The following is a 16413-nucleotide window of genomic DNA, read 5'->3' on the forward strand; positions in this document are numbered from 1 at the left end:
ACCAGATTTCAGTAAGTTAACAGCATTTAGGATATGCTGTAATGTAATTTTGGATAATTTACAAGGACTTAATTTACGTGAATTATTTTTAGTTATTTACTAAATAAACATTAATCAGTGGGGTATATTTCACTGACATTTCAACAAAGGTCAATCAATACATGTGGTAACTTATTTTGTTACTTGGTTAACATCACTTGCAGTTTATTAATGCAGTATATAATGTTAGTTAAGGGAACCTTAATGTAACCATAATTTTAAATGATTTTAGGAGTATAAAAAGCTACCGTTTCTGGTGGTTTGACCTTAAAATGTCAATAAGACAGCACGTGGTTTTAAAACCATATTTGGAACACAATCTGTGAGTCACTGTAAGGCAGTGCTAAGATATTGCAAAAAAACAGTAAAAGACTTTTGAAATTCTGAATGAAACAGTGTAACAATAATGACACTCACATAGGCACACTTATTTTTGAACATGTGTGATGAAACATCACAGGAAAACGTTTTCTGAGTAGCAGTAGTTATAAAACTGTCTTGGAATGGCTTGTTTTTTAAGCTTAGTTAAAATTCTCCTACATAACTGTACATTCCTTCACACAGATGCAGATGTATCATTATGGATGTATGGTACCAGGCAGGAACAGGACAAATGAAGGTGGGGTGTAGGAGGGAGAGAGAGAGAGAGAGAGAGAGAGAGATTGGCAGTGTTATCGTCCCACTTGATGTAAAGTGCTTACATGGTTACACATCCATCCAAATACTGTATGTGATGAATCACATACAGATGAATCACATGAATCTGCTTGAACAGCCTTTTTTGTTTTTTTCACTTTGTGGTTACATTCATGTTCACATTTGTAAAAGTAATTCCCCTGATCTACAAGACCAAATGTGGCTTTAAGAGGATAAACATGCTTTGTCAAATCCGGTTATTGTGCATAGTGCCAAAGGCAATGACAAGTGTATTGTGTGCCAAAAGGGGCCCAAGTATAAGCTGGCACATTTAATGTTGCCACAACATTTGGATTCTGGGCCAAAATGTCCTAAAAGCAGCCAACCATATTTAATGACTGTACAGTATTTCAGTATGTTCTTTCCTCAGAAATGGATTTTGAATGGTGTATGTGTTCTGGCAGCCAGATTCAGATAAAGTATTCAACATCAATTCCTTGAGGGTATGTGGGCCAGATGAAACAGTTGCTTGATGCTCTCTGAGTTAAACTTCATGAAAGATATTAAAGAATCTGTTGCATCAATGCATTGTAATCCTGAATCTGAATTGTGTTTGTTTTTCTGGCTTTAAGGTAACATTCACTTTGACTTGTCTTACATTTTCACAGAAGATGACGAGCCCTGCGGGCACGGCTTAGTGGTTAGCACATTTGCCTCGCACCACCGGGGTTGGGGGCTCGAATCCATACAGAGCTTGTATGTTCTCCCTGTGTTTCAGGGGTTTCCTCCGGGTTCTCCGGTTTCCTCCCCCAGTCCAATGACATGCATGCATTTCCAAACTGTCCATAGTGTGTGAATGTGTGTGTGATTGGCACCCCATCCAGGGTGTCCCCTGCCTTCCTATCTGCACGACTACAAATAATTTTGTCTTTTGAAAGTGTTTTGTCCTGACTAGCCTTAAATAGTCATTCCTTTCAGTTACATCTGAACCTACATGCTTTACACTGTTTGACTTTTTTTTTTGTTAAACTGTACATGACTCATTCATAATCGCCTTGAACCCGATTTGAGGAGACAAAAACGCTTTTCACTGCAAATTAAAGACAAGACCTTAAATAAAATATTTGAGTCAGTGCTGCCCCCTTCTGCCCAACCCGGGTATCACACTTTTATTTTTGCTTGTTTTTGTTCAGTACATTTCCTCATTGTCAGTTACTTATGTGTCAGCCATTATGTGCGACATGCACCATTGTAATCTCATTTTCGTTGTTTAAAGTTTTCGAATTGAAAGTTTATGGTTCTGTAAACCTTAAAGTGGGTTAAATGAGTTTGTAGGCTTACAGCTGAGAGGGTTTGGATTGGACACGTACATGAGGGAGGAAACGTTACGTGTTGAAAAACTGAACTTTGATTTGACTCATAAGTAAGTACGTGGATAGGCATGGATGTTACGGAGTGAAACACGGGGCTTAAGGGCCAGCCTTGGGGAGCATGGACTCACCAGATGGAGGAAGCTCGGGTTTAGCTTTAGGTAAGTGAACGGGGCTCATGCTAGCTTTGTTAGTAGCGTGAAAACTTCCTCCAGGCAACTTGTTTAACTAACTAGCGTTAGCTTTCTGAAGGAATGTGGGATTTAGTGATGTAGCAGAAAGTACCCATTACTGTGTTTGCACTAAAAACTGTGTTTACACTTTATCTTTGTTAACTGTCATTACTAAGAACTGCTTTTTAGTCTGCAGAGTTTTATGTTGTTAAGTAGAATAGTATGAACACTAAGGCTAAATTCACACTAGGTGTCACATTAGGTGTCAAACGAGGTTCAAGCTGATGTTTACTGAAAGTAGGTCTGACAGTAACAGGGAACTCAGAGTGTTCACACGTTTCAGTCTGGTTGTCGTATCCCTTAAATATAATAACTAATAATAATTAGTAATTATAATTAGTAATTATTTTTATATATATATACACACACACACACACACACACACACAGTACTGTGCAAAAGTCTTAGGCACCCTATTTTATTTTAGTACAAACTTTATCAGATTTTTTTTTTATTTGATGACTTCTACATTATCGAGTCAGTACAAAAACATTTTAGATTTCAAAATTAAATGTTACCAAAAAAATGTTTGTATGTCAATAAAGAAAGTAGCATATTATGTAAGAGACCACTTTTCAGACAAAAGACATAATGAAGGCTGCTGGATTTTGCTGCAAAAATAAGAAACAAGTGCGACAGAGTCAAAGTCTCGAGAAGAACCGTGACTGGTTCTGCAGGGAGCTCAATAAGACTTACAGCTCATTACCTTATAAAACTGCACAGATTGTACCTGAAACTACATGTTTTTTAAGCAAAAGGTCATCACACCAAATGTTGAATTTGTTTAATTTAGTACTGTTTACTTTTTTTTAAAGTATTTTTTTTAATGTAGAAACATTTAATTTCATTATTTTCTTTAATTTCAGCATTTATTTGCATGTGACTTTTGCACAGTACTGTTTGTATGTGTGTGTGTGTGTGTGTGTGTGTATATATTACTGAATAATAAGTTTGTTTTCCTAAGTACAAATTTGTAATTATATGTAATTCCTAGTATAATAATTATAAAGTTTACTATTACTAGAGTTTTTACTGTCACTTTATAGTTATTTTTTTTTCGATACTTCGATGTGTATGCTAGCATGTGCTACTTAAATTAATTATGCGCTGTTTTTTTTTTTCTTTTCTTAATAGATCCAGGAGGAAAAGAATCCAAACTAAATGGCAAAGCTGAGTCAACAGCAGATACGCCATTTGGAAGGCAGCTCAGTGAACCAGGTCGATTTGCCTACGCCGCATTGTGTGGTGTGTCTCTCAGTCACCTTTTCCCAGGAACAGAACAAAGGTACCAGAGCAAACATGAGTTAAATCTGATCTTTTTAGTTGTACTTTATTTGTTAGGTGTTTAAAGAACATCTTTGTACAACATGAATGGCATGATTTCTTTCCGGTAGGTCGTTTCGGGAGCAGTATCTGGAAGGCTTAGTGCAATGGCTGGGTCTTGACGAGTCGGTCATGCCAGTTATGCAGGCCTTCCTGGCTGGACTTGGGTGTGAAGGCAGTGACACCTTCCTGTCTATTCTTCAGGCAGAGCTGCTACTCAGCACTGGATCTTTGCCTATTACGCAGGTGTGTAAATGCACACAGGTTTATCAGCCCATAGTGGCGCTTGTGTAATCACAACCCTGTTGGTATTGTAACCACCTGCTCTGCTCTGTTTTTATTCTATCTCAGGATCTTGTTTCCTTCTCGGTCAAAGATGGTGAGGGTCCCTTTTCATCTTTTTGACTACCTCTTATGATTCCTGTTGTGAAAAACCCTCCTACTCTTCTGCTCTAGGTGAGTATGATGCCAGGGCTCGCGTCCTGATCCGACATGTCAGCTGCCTACTGCGTGTGTGTCCTCAGCAGCTTGAAGATTTTGAGGAGACGCTCGGAGAGCGTTTGAGACAGGGAGAGGAGGAGAGCGAGTAAGAGATAAACATGCATACTTTTGTAATTTATATTGGTATATTGGTTCAGATATTGAACAGCATTAATTTATTGCTGAGTAGAGTTTTTGCATCATGTGTTTGAAGGATATTGTCTTATGGAAGTAGTTCAGCCATACACAGTTTTTCACTAACGTAAATGATCACCAAATATATTTGCCTAACAGATTTTGGATGACAGACTTTTCTTACTTGTTATCTTCATGAGTCTTGTAACTCCAGTGCAAAATCATATAAGGGGATAATTGGTTACATTTTATTTCCTTTATGATGCACTAGATCCATATGAAAATATTTATGGTCTCGTGGCAAACTCATACCTGTCTGTAGTCAATGTCAGAATGATTCAGTGGATTGTCATACACCATGTAGTAACCCTGTCTGTCTAATGAATCGCTCAGATCAACAAGTAGTTAGTCTTTGAGCAGTCTTAATGAATAACAAGTAAATGACTGTTTTGTTTTATTTTTGTGCCATGTTGCTTTCAATCTGGATTTAGTATGAGAGTAAGTACAAGGTTTGGTTTTCATCTGCTTTGCTCATGACCATATTATATTATTATTATTATTATTATTATTATTATTATCATTATTATTATTGTACACTTTTTCTTAATCTCTTCAGTTTGGGCAATACTAAGGGGTTTAGTATTCACTTCCAACGGTGTTCATTGTTTCTTTTTAAATAATTATGATTGTAGCAATCTGACCATTTTATAAAATGGTGTCTCTGTTCTGTTCTATTTCCGAAAATCTCTGTAGGTGTTTTGATGAATCACGGCATTCACACAGTCTAGCAAGCACACATAATTTGAAATAAATGCAGTCTTTAAGCATGTTATATCACACCTGTTTTATTTCCAAGCGAATCACAATATGTAGCTGTTTGTTGAAGTTCACTGTATTTGTGCACAGAGAAGAGTCATCAAGAAGAAGGAAGAAAGAAAGAGGGCGTGCACTGCGGCGTTACTTGCTGATAGGTCTTGCCACTGTTGGTGGGGGTACAGTACTGGGTGTGTTTAAACACATGCTTATTCGTTTGAATGCAAGCAATACTGCACAATGTACACTTTTGTGAATAAACAAGCATGTCATTTTCAGATCAGAATATAGTAGAAACTGTCAAAATTTCAGCATATGAAGCGTGGCAACATATTATGAATGTTTATCAGTGCTATTATGCTGCTTGGGTGATAAAATATTTTAACTACTTATAGTTTAACTATCACCTTGCTACTGAAAACTATAAACAAACTATTGGCTAATTGTAGTGACGCTCGTCTAATTAATCAGATTCAACAAATTTATATAAAATTATATTAAATGACTCATGCAGAACTGGAATTTTAGATAAGTGCATGTAAACACACTGATCTTATTATAGCCAAAATATGATCAAATTATTATGTACACTTGTACAATTATTTTGGCACTAGGATCATATAGTCGTTGTATATCATTATTTATTCGATGCTATTCCCTAACAAAACAACGGTACAGTTCTAAAGGTAACGATTCATCTTAAATTTGAGTTAAATATAGATATTCAATGCAAAGGGTGTCCATAAACTTTTGACCATGTAGCGTATCCCAGTAATGGCTGGTCAGCAACATTGCATGCCCCATCTGTTTCTGTAGCGCATTTTAGCTGAGCGATACTTCACGGGAACAAATATATGCTTTTCTGTGTGTTAGGTGTGACGGGGGGTCTGGCTGCACCTTTAGTGGCTGCGGGAGCAGGTGCAGTGTTGGGTGCAGGAGGAGCTGCTGTTCTGGGCTCAGCTGCTGGTATTGCCATCATGGCCTCCTTGTTTGGTGCTGCAGGAGCTGGATTAACTGGTGAGCTGAATTCCATTGCCTTATTGTTTTTCATTTCATTACTTTTAATTATCTGGCAGTTGCTTTAGCTAAAACAGTTTGCAGTTGAAATAGGAAAGAATGCAAAGATATAGTGGAGCAGTTGAAGGTTAAAGGCTTTGTTCAAGGGGCTGTCTCACTGGCCAGCCTGTTGTTTGAGCTCACCATCCATCAAATCACAAGATTAGAATGGTTTTTGATCTCCTTGAGTTATTCTTTGCTTTTGCACTTTTGATGTTTGACTTTGTCACTACTGAGATTGTGTTTTGTCATTGCTAGGTTATAAGATGAACAAACGAGTGGGTGCAATTGAGGAATTTGAGTTCCTTCCTTTGAACTCAGGGAAGCACCTTCACGTGACTGTGACTGTAACAGGATGGCTGTGCAGTGGCAAATACAGTCAGTATTCATTCCAGCTTTATTAACCAATTACAACACCGTAACAGACTTCCTATGAGTTACCTACAGACATTCTTTTCAAATATATTTCCATGAGAAATTTGTAGGCCACTCTTTGATTTTTGTTTTTTAATCTTCTGTGAAATGTGTAAGACACATTGGAAATGGGCAGAAATGACTTGAAAAGACATTTTGTCATGTATTGACCCATCTTTTTGTCTATTATAGGTTCCTTTCAGGCTCCATGGTGCAGTCTGGGTGCCTGTGGAGAGCAGTACTGTTTGAAGTGGGAGTCCCGCTACCTACTGGATCTGGGCTCTGTCCTGGACACACTGTGGGATGGGCTGGTCAGCGTTGTGGCCCAGGAGGCCCTTAAATACACAGTGCTGTCAGGTGAGTTGTTGAATTACATCATTGATCTGGATGCTATTTTGACATTATTTGAATGCACTGAAATTAGTAACTTTACATAACTTTACAGACTGACTATGGGTAATTCTAGTACATTTTATTTACGTATGACAGACTCAGTGTGTTTACATGCACACAGATCATTACCCTTTTTTGGCAGTTAAATATTTCCTGATTTTTATTCATTACAGAAATAAAAAAAATGTTAGTAAACCTAACTTTACTAATGTGCCCCATGCTACTTTTAATGGGGGCACGGTGGCTTACTGGTTAGCATGTTTGCCTCGCACCTCTGGGGTTGGGGGTTTGAATCCCACCTCCGCCCTGTGTGCATGGGGCTTGCATGTTCTCCCTGTGCTTCAGAGGCTTCCTCCAGGTATTCCGGTTTCCTCCCACAGTCGAAAGACACGTGTTGTGGCTGATTGGCATTTCCAAATTATGCAATTGATTGGATTGGCAGTTCCAAATCGCCCCTGAAAGGGTGTGTGTGATTGTGCCATTCTGCGATGAGTTGGCACCCTGTCCAGGGTGTCCACTGCCTTGTGCCCGAGTTCCTTGGGATAGGATTCAGGTTCCCCTGTGTAGGATAAGTGGTACAGAAAATGGATGGACGGATGGACGGAAATTATGTTATTCGTTAACAAAACAAGTGTAATTTTGTAGAACACAAAAATGTAAAGTTTAGTCTTAAATTCGAGAAGTATATACTTAATGCTTTATTGCCTGAGCACCTCTGAACATTTCTGGTCTTCCTCCTGCACAGGCATCGTTACTGCGCTCACCTGGCCCGCGTCTCTGCTGGCGGTGGCGAGCGTGATTGATAACCCATGGGGAGTATGTCTAAGTCGCTCAGCAGAGGTGGGAAAGCATCTGGCGCAGGTGCTCCGGAGCAGGCAACAGGTTTGTGAGGTGTTTTTTCACTTTACTTTTAATGACTTACAAGTGTGCAGCTCTTCACATTTGTACAGATTGTACATAAGTTCTAATTAGGATGGTATCCTTAGTGTGCTCTTTTCTGCTATCTCTGTTTGAACAAAGGGCAAACGGCCTGTCAGTCTGATTGGTTTTAGCCTTGGAGCTAGAGTGATCTATTTCTGTCTGGAAGAACTTGCCAATGATCAAGGTACTTTTCTTTTGGTCTCTCATGTATGATGGAAAGGTGAAATATCAATTTGCAGTGTGTGGCTACACTTGCAAGCCTTATCTCCTCCTGCACATTGAAAGACATGTCATATCTCATTCCTGGCCAGGTAGTGAAGGTGTCATAGAGGATGTCGTTCTGCTCGGAGCGCCTGTGGACGGATCAGAGAAAACGTGGGACAGGCTCTCGAAGGTTGTTGCTGGGAAGATTGTCAATGGTTATTGCAGGTTAGGAGAAGACATGTTGCATTTATACCTATATTTCAAGAATACATTGGAATTGATGGGGTTTTTTTCTCTTTTTTTTTTTAGGGGAGATTGGCTTCTTGGATTTGTGTATAGAAGTTCATCTGTTCAGCTGTCTGTGGCAGGGCTACAGCCGATCAGCTCAAATAATCGCCGCATATTTAATGTGGATCTGTCTTCTGTGGTGAGTAAAAGGCCAACATACAATCACCAACTTCATAGGAGCACATTCCTCTTAATGAATATTCTAATGAATATGGGTTGGAGCTATATAACCACCTTCAGCATCTATCTTTAGAATGTTATGGGATTACTGTATCCCCAGTTTAATCATGGGATCAAAATGTGCACAGCTCTACTAAATTATTTACAGGTGTTTTGGGATCTGTAGTAAATTTACATAAGTACGCTAAACCTGGATTTGAAAGTCATGGCACAAAGTATAGCCAGGCACAAATAATTACATTCATATAACATAGCAGTCATGCTGTCATATGTTGAGAATGACGGTTAATGATGCAATGAATACATTTATGGGAAAATGTATTTAAAGAAACAGACTATTCAAATATAGTTTATTTTATGTTACACAAAATAACACAGTACGCATATTTTACTCCGATTCACCTAGGGCTGGGCGATATTACTGAGCAAAAAAAATAATAACTTTTTTTTTGTTCTTACATAATGCAATTTTAAATAAATCGCATAATTTTTCAAAGTTTTATTCATTAGAATGAACTTTGGAAAATGTAGATGTGCAAAAACAGTAACAGCACCATCTATAGCAAATAGTGCCAACAACGGTTCTTTTCAATAAAGAATATTTAAAGAAAGTAGAATCTTCATACTCTTCTTTAAAAAAACAACAACAACATTGTTTGCATAACTTGGTGAACACTTGTTTCTCAGAGTAATTGGGGACCACGTCTTTCATGACATGAAATGCCACCGCAACTGAGAAGCCAACTTGGGGTATTCTTCTCAAATCCGAGTTCCTTCCCCGTTTACAGAGTGCCGTCAAATCAGCATGGTTGCGCACAGCATCAGAAATACACAAAGTAAAACATCTTACCTTTAAATGATTTATACTGTATATACAAGTATTAGCTTTAGATTAATCAACATAAAGACTCGTATTCGTTTGTTAAATCTAAAACATGCACTATACAGTTTGCTGTTCGAGAGAGATAATTTACATTACTCATCTGAGTTAGCTGCCTAGCTTGTTGCTAACAAAATACAAATGTTGCTAACAAAATGCAAACATGGGGGCATCAACTGTCGAATGTGCTGAAGTCGAAAATGACATAATTCCGACTGGGGAATTACCGCTTAGGATGTAATGCGGCATTACATTTTATATAAACTTATTCATCTGACTTGTCAAACTTATCAAATTCCATATCTCTGAAGTGATATTTGAACCTTTCTTTGCTGTGAGCTCAGACCTCAGTGAAGTGCTGCCTGATTATCTTGGCTATTTTTTATTTATATATATATATATATATATATATATATATATATATATATATATATATGTATGTATGTATGTATGTATGTATATAAAACACACACACACACATAAATATATAATAACATGTACAATCTCGATTAGAACATTTTGAAAATCGCGCTAAAACCAAAAAAAAATACAAAAAATAATTTTAAAAAATTTAATGGAATTAACCAAATTAATTGTGAAAATCACCCAGCACTAGTTTCAACCCTCTTTCTGCTGCAGTTTTGTGAGAGGTCACTCTGCCTTGTTTATTGAAGAGCACATAAAACAAGAGTCCATGTGACTGAAAGTAAATAAAGAATTATGTGATAAGGAAACTAGGGATGCACCGAATGTTTGGCAACCGAAATTATTCAGCCGAAATAAGTGAAAAGGTCGAATAAATTTGACCGAACAATGATGTGTTTGATGCCGTGACCAAATAGCCTAGCAACCAGAGTGAGACGCGCGAATGTCACGACCTCCACTTCCGGCAGTGCGCTCGGAGAGATGAGGGGGCGCACGCGTGCACGAGCTACATGCACAAGTGGTCAGCGAGCTCATGCTCTTCGGATGTTGACAACCGTGACATTGTTTACTGTGGACACGTGCGATTGTTTTGTTTCTGTTCCGGAGTATTCTGTCATGTCGCGAGACGTAAGGGAGTAGGGTACGGAAGCAGGTAAAGACTATCAACAAATCCAAATCGTAATCCAAAAAACGTAGTCAAGTCAGGCAAAGGGTCGGGCGATCGGCAAACAGGCATAAACGGGGCAAAGCAGGAACCAAAGTCGCGGTCACAGAAAACAGGGTCAAAACACAAAACAAGAAACATGAAATAGTACTATGGACTGGGAGTGGAAAAACCAGCTGGGAATAAATGAACTAATCTATAGTTTAAACTAACTAAATCTGTCAAGGTCATAACATTAACAACGTATCTATACTATATATAATACTCCACGAGGTGTACAAGGACGCGAGCGGTATATATCCCCAATATAATCAGCCGTATATAACCGAATATAACCATTTTTTGCACTCTTGTCAATGCACTTTTTAATGCACTTTTTTGTTGTAGGCTACAGTGTTACATTCTTTCAGCAGTCACTTATAGGCCTAACATCGGCTATTCAAGGGGGACTCAAAGATGACCACATAAAAATATTTTATTTTACTCATTTATTTATTTAAAGTTATATTGTGCCTTGTTGGTAGCCTATGCCTACTGGAATGAAAAAAAATGTTCAGTGTTATATAAATATTTTGAAATTGTAGTTTGTGTAATTGATTTTTTTTTCTTTGAAAAGCAAGACAAAATAGTAAGAAGCACATTTTGACTATTTAATTTATGCAATGGTGAAAAAAATGGCAAAATAAATGGAAAAAATGCGAAAAAATGTGTTCGGTATTCGGCCTTCGGCCAAGTTTTTCATTATATTCGGCTTCGGCCAAGAATTTTCATTTCGGTGCATCCCTAAAGGAAACCCATTCATTGATTAAAAGCTGCAACAGAACCATGGTCAACCAGCAACAGAGTAGTAATCAGCAGAAAGATGCAGCATAAAAGGCACACAGTATCAGGAACACAGCAGAGAACTTTATGTCTGAAACCTACTGGTATCAGTATTATTGGGGGTTTTTTGTTTTTTTTTTTTTGGTTTTTTCTTGTGCATAGGCACTCCTGCTGGTATGGTATGTCATTACTTGTTATTGCAATATCGGATATTACGGCAATTCTGCTATTGCAAAAGGCTGCGAATTGCAATTGAGCCCTCTGATAAATCACAGCATTTCTTTAATTCTGTACTGCGAGTGCAGTTCAAATAGTTGGAGGTTCAAAATATTGCAGGTCGATATTAAAACACCACAGATCCAGTTTATAGCAGTAAAATTGCAGTATGGTGTTTTTCCATGTGTGGTGGTCTGGGAAAACACTTCACATGGTAAAATCTTTTAATATTTACTTATGAACTAAATTATGTTTCTCTTTTGTGCATATCTCAGTCACAAGTAAAGTTATGTAGGGAATAAAACATAACAGGACATGCTGTTATGGGCAAATAATTAACAACGCGATGGTATGATGACCCAGAATTTATTCTTTTCCAAGAACCCTACATCCCGAAATGTTTTATTCCTCTTATACCACAGCAATTTATCAATGATTACTTTATGAAATAATAACAGATCACACTCTTAACCCTTTTATAGTTCTCTTTAAAGTTGTGGAACATCTGCAACACAAGTTACTGTTATCACTTATGTTATAGCAGCCATAAACAGACGTCCCCTCACCAGCCTCTCTCTCTCTCTTCCTCTACTGAAGTTAATAAGGCGAAAAAATGCAGCTTGTCAGGTTACCAAGAAACTAGAAAGCGCAAAACCTTACTGACTGTTACAGTCCACTGACACCCGAGACACCATACGAGTCCCTGTGAATGAGTTGTTACTATTCAATGATAATGTATTGAAATGACTGCATTAATATAAACCTGTGATTTGAATTACAGCCAGCACTATTGTCAGAGCTGCTGTTATAGAAAATTAATCAACACCTTCTGATCAATCTGATTCAAGAATTCAGCAATGCTGTGGTATAAAGCATTTTAAAGTCAGGTTACCCAAAAGTGAAAAGATAGAAAATTGCAATTAAATAGTCTACACCGGTTCCACTGAAAGACATCAACACACATTTATTTCATTTGCATTTATTTTAACATGTAATAAATTTTTAAAAAATTATAAATGTGACCATGAAAAATGTGTGTTTTTCCTGTCTTTATTCATAGATTATATTTTTGCAGCAGTGTTTGTTATACTGACTAATTAAAAAAAAAAAAGCCACCTACTCTGTGCACTTTGCTTTTCTGGAACTCAATTAATAGATATTGTATGGTAGCATACAATTTGTATTGTTCTCTGCTTGATATATCGCTTTGTTTGTATTTCTTCATTTGTAAGTCGCTTTGAATAAAAGCGTCTGCTAAATGAATAAATGTAAATGTAATTTTTGCAGAAAGCCCAGACAAGTTTAGAAATGTTTCTTAAAGTTTTGGTGTCAAATTATTCTATAGGAAGGAAATCCCAATTTTTAAAAAAAATTTTTTTGGTCGAGTTGGCTGTTTGCCAGAATTTAGCAGCAGCAACATTTGATGGGTTTTCCCAGGCCACCCAATATATTGTTCAGCTCACAGTCATTAAACGGAAATGAATCCAGGGACATTGTTTACTTTTTAAATTAATGTGCATGAAATGCAATAGTAATGAACATACATTCTCCTCCGAAACTATCGGAATGGCAAGGCCAGTTATTTTATTTTTGCTATTCGTTGAAGACATTGGGGTTTGAAATCAAAAGATGTATTTCAGAATTTCAGCTTTTATTTCCTGATATTTATAATTAGCTAAACAACTTAGAACATGACACCTTTTTGTTTGAATCCACCCATTTTTCAAGTGATCCAAAATATTGGAATATGTGACTGATGGGCATTTTTTCAATCGATTGTTAGATTGATTGCTTAAAGAATTCATATCTCTGAATGTCTACTCTTGTTTTGAGCCCTGGGTTTCGCCTGTGAAGACTGCATTTGTTGTTTAAAAGGATAAATCAACATGAAGATGAGAGAGCTGGAACAAAAGCAAGCCATTTTGAAGCTGAGATAAGAGGGAAATCAACGAGAGCCATTGCACAAGCATTGGGCATAGTTAATACAACAATTTGGAATGACCTGAAAATAGAAACAACCCAGTGGTGTGAAAAAACCCCCCAAAATAACAGCCAGTCACATCACCAAAAACCTCCACAGGGCAAGGGTGAAGGTATCACAATCCAACGTTCACAGAAGACTTTGAGAGCAGAAATATAGAGGCCATAACACAAGATGTGAACCACTCCTCAACAGTAAGAATGGGAAAGCCAGATTGGAAATTGCAAAGAGAAATGAGCCTCAAAAGATCTCAAACCAAGATTAACCTCTACCAAAGTTATGGAAAGGCCAAAGACCTGCCCATGATCCAAAACATTCAAGCTCATTGGTCAAGCACAGTGGAGGTGTTATGGCTTAGGCTTACATGGCTGCTTCTGGAACAGGCTCACTAATATTTATTGATGATGTAACTCAGCAGACTGAATTCAGAAGTCTGCAGAAACATTGTGTCTGCCAATGCATCCAGTCTAATTAGGAGGAACTTCATCATGTAGCAAGACAATGAGCCAAAACACAATGCCAGCACAACAAAGGACTTCACCAGGAGAAAAAAGTGGAAGGTTTTAGACTTGCCAAGTTAATCAGCAGACATAATTGATCATGCATTTCACTCCCTGAAGAGGAGACTAAAGGGAGAAAGCCTCACAAAAGAGTTATGTTTTGTGTGCCTTGTGTGTAATTGAGTTCCTTACTTAAGTACCCAGCAGTGGGTCAATGTCTTAATCACTGAGCTACTACTGCCCCAGGAAGAAAAATGCAACAGTTTAGTGATGCCAGTGGGTCACCGGCTTCATGCAGTCATTGCTAGTATGGGATATGCAGTCAAATATGAAGCGTTATTTACTTTCAGTTACTGTGAGTCTGTGGCTGCATCCGAAATTGCGTACTGTGACACGGGTTGAATATGTCCCAGACATACTACATCCGCCATGTTGGCATTGTCATGTGACATTCAACGTCATCATAAACACAAAAATCTTAAAGGGGCCACCAGATTAAAGCTACCACACTAACGGCAAAATGCACATCAGGATCATTAACTGAATTGGTAATTTAATGCCGGCAGTGTTAACAGACTGAGATAAATTCATTACCGTTAGCTTGGCTAGCTAAGGCATGAGGGAGATCACAAAAAAGCTTTCAAACACTGTGACACCTGTTTTCTTGTTTAAACCTTCAACAAGTTAATAATTTATTCAGGTATTGTTAAACAATTCATGTTTAACCAAGGTTTAATACTTACAAAGACCTGAAGCACTGTCTTCCATGATTTTTTTTCCTGAGCTCGTCCGCACCAGTCCTGTTGCATTATGGGACTGTTTGACTCATGTAGTGTCCATCGGTTGCATACTGCAAAATCTCGCCGAAAGCAGTACGCCATCCGGGTATTTCTCGCCTACTGAGAATTCGGACATACTACCCCTCTGGCGTACTGCTTTTCACCTACTGTGTAGTAGGGTAGTATGCGATTTCAGACACAGTACTTTTCTCACCTAAAAATTGGGTTGTCTGCCACTAAAGGTGCCATGTTCTAAGTTGTTTAACACATCTTGATGTAAATATCAGGAAATGACCTTACCATTCCAGTACTTTCTGGGTACTGTAATTGTATCAAAATTCCTAAAAGATACCAGATCTAACCTTTGCCCTAGCCTTTCTTTAAACATAGAATTTGCTCTTTTCCAGGTCAAAGGTCACTTGGACTACATGCGTCAGATGGACACTATCCTTGTAGCAGTTGGCATTCCTACCAAGGAGGGAGTTGAAACTACACCTGGCCATTCTCACTCAGTGATGTTAAGTGAGGGGAAGCTGGACACTCCAGAGGCTCAGACCTTCAAAGAGAATGGACAACATGAGGAAAACCTTATAGAGGCTTCAAACAAAAGTGAGGAGACTAACGTGAAGAATGAATTAACAGAGACTGAAAGAGAAGAACAATGTGCTGGGAGAGCGCAGGAAAACGGCTGGGATATTCCAGACATATCTGACTTGCTAGACTCATTAAGTGTCTCAGAGTCTGAGCAAAAGGACAGCAGTTTTTTCACTTGCACTGAGAGCTTTGCAAGGTCAGACCATCAGTGCACACAGGAGGGTCAAAGTGACACAGACAGTGAGTTCATTTCCTGGGAATGGGACACCAATCACTGGACTACAGAACATACGATCACACACCACTCTAAAAGTACTGAATGTCCCACGCAGAATCAAGTAGCCAAAGGCAAACAGCCTTGTTCTGCAACACTGCCTACACACTCGCTTAAAAGCCCGGTCACAGAACACACAACAACAGAGCACATGGATTCAGATGAGATTAAAGGTTAAATCAGTGCCTCATGGTCCTTCTACTGGAGTACCAATATGCTGCTGTTTAGTGCTTTTTTGCTGTTAAACACCTGATACATCTTGACTGCTAATTATAAAAGCTTTGATTCAAGAGTTGATTCAAGTGTGTTATAGCAATAAAAAACATAAAAGTAAATGAAACAGTGGTGCATACTGGAATAAAACAAACTGGAATTTTATTTGGAAGCTGAAATTTCTTTAAACTTGTCTCAATTAATGGAAAATCATTTTTATGTTAATTTCTGACACTGAAGTAGATACAGTTCATTTTGTGCAAACTCCATTCTGGAAATTAGGGCTGCACCATGTATTGTTTGTTAATCATATAACAACACTGCTATTTAATTAGCCTGAAACATTAAAATGAGCCCATTGTGTACTGTGAACCTTCTGACCAATCATAGAGATCATAGAGATTCAAGATATGTTTTCTTTGTGTTCATCAATTTACATATGCTGTTTTTCTTCATGCAGATTTAGTCGAAATTGTCTAAACCGTTTCCTGAAAACCAGCGTAAAGTCTTAATTAAAAAACGTATGGTTTAACAACAACCACTTGAGTTTATGGTATCGATTCGTTCATTTCTTTCACT

At 38.0% G+C, this 16413-nt stretch overlaps 1 protein-coding gene across 2 annotated transcripts; it reads left to right on the forward strand.

Moving 5' to 3' along the window:
- Positions 1-1858: 1858 nt before the first annotated feature.
- On the forward strand, positions 1859-16372 carry tmco4 (transmembrane and coiled-coil domains 4). 2 transcript variants are annotated; one of them, XM_053643535.1, is made up of 14 exons: positions 1861-2206; positions 3413-3563; positions 3673-3847; positions 3953-3980; positions 4058-4187; positions 5123-5220; positions 5903-6046; positions 6344-6463; positions 6692-6856; positions 7638-7774; positions 7913-7997; positions 8125-8242; positions 8327-8444; positions 15161-16372. In XM_053643535.1, the coding sequence occupies exons 1-14, from the start codon at positions 2167-2169 to the stop codon at positions 15797-15799; spliced, it is 2148 nt and encodes a 715-aa protein (XP_053499510.1). In that variant the 5' UTR covers positions 1861-2166; the 3' UTR covers positions 15800-16372. The 2 variants fall into 2 exon arrangements, with proteins under 2 accessions (XP_053499509.1, XP_053499510.1); XM_053643534.1 differs by having other exon boundaries at positions 1859-2206; positions 8125-8444.
- The last annotated feature ends 41 nt before the right edge of the window (positions 16373-16413 follow it).

This window comes from Ictalurus furcatus, chromosome 15, assembly GCF_023375685.1.
Source record: "Ictalurus furcatus strain D&B chromosome 15, Billie_1.0, whole genome shotgun sequence".
NCBI classification, from domain to species: Eukaryota; Metazoa; Chordata; class Actinopteri; order Siluriformes; family Ictaluridae; genus Ictalurus; species Ictalurus furcatus.

Excerpts from the sequence above, each read along its gene's own strand:
- tmco4 (XM_053643534.1), top strand. The coding sequence starts at position 2,167 with ATGGACTCACCAGATGGAGGAAGCTCGGGTTTAGCTTTAG. Across the intron at positions 6,047-6,343 it reads TGCAGGAGCTGGATTAACTG|GTTATAAGATGAACAAACGA; the intron begins GTGAGCTGAATT and ends TGTCATTGCTAG. Across the intron at positions 7,998-8,124 it reads AGAACTTGCCAATGATCAAG|GTAGTGAAGGTGTCATAGAG; the intron begins GTACTTTTCTTT and ends ATTCCTGGCCAG.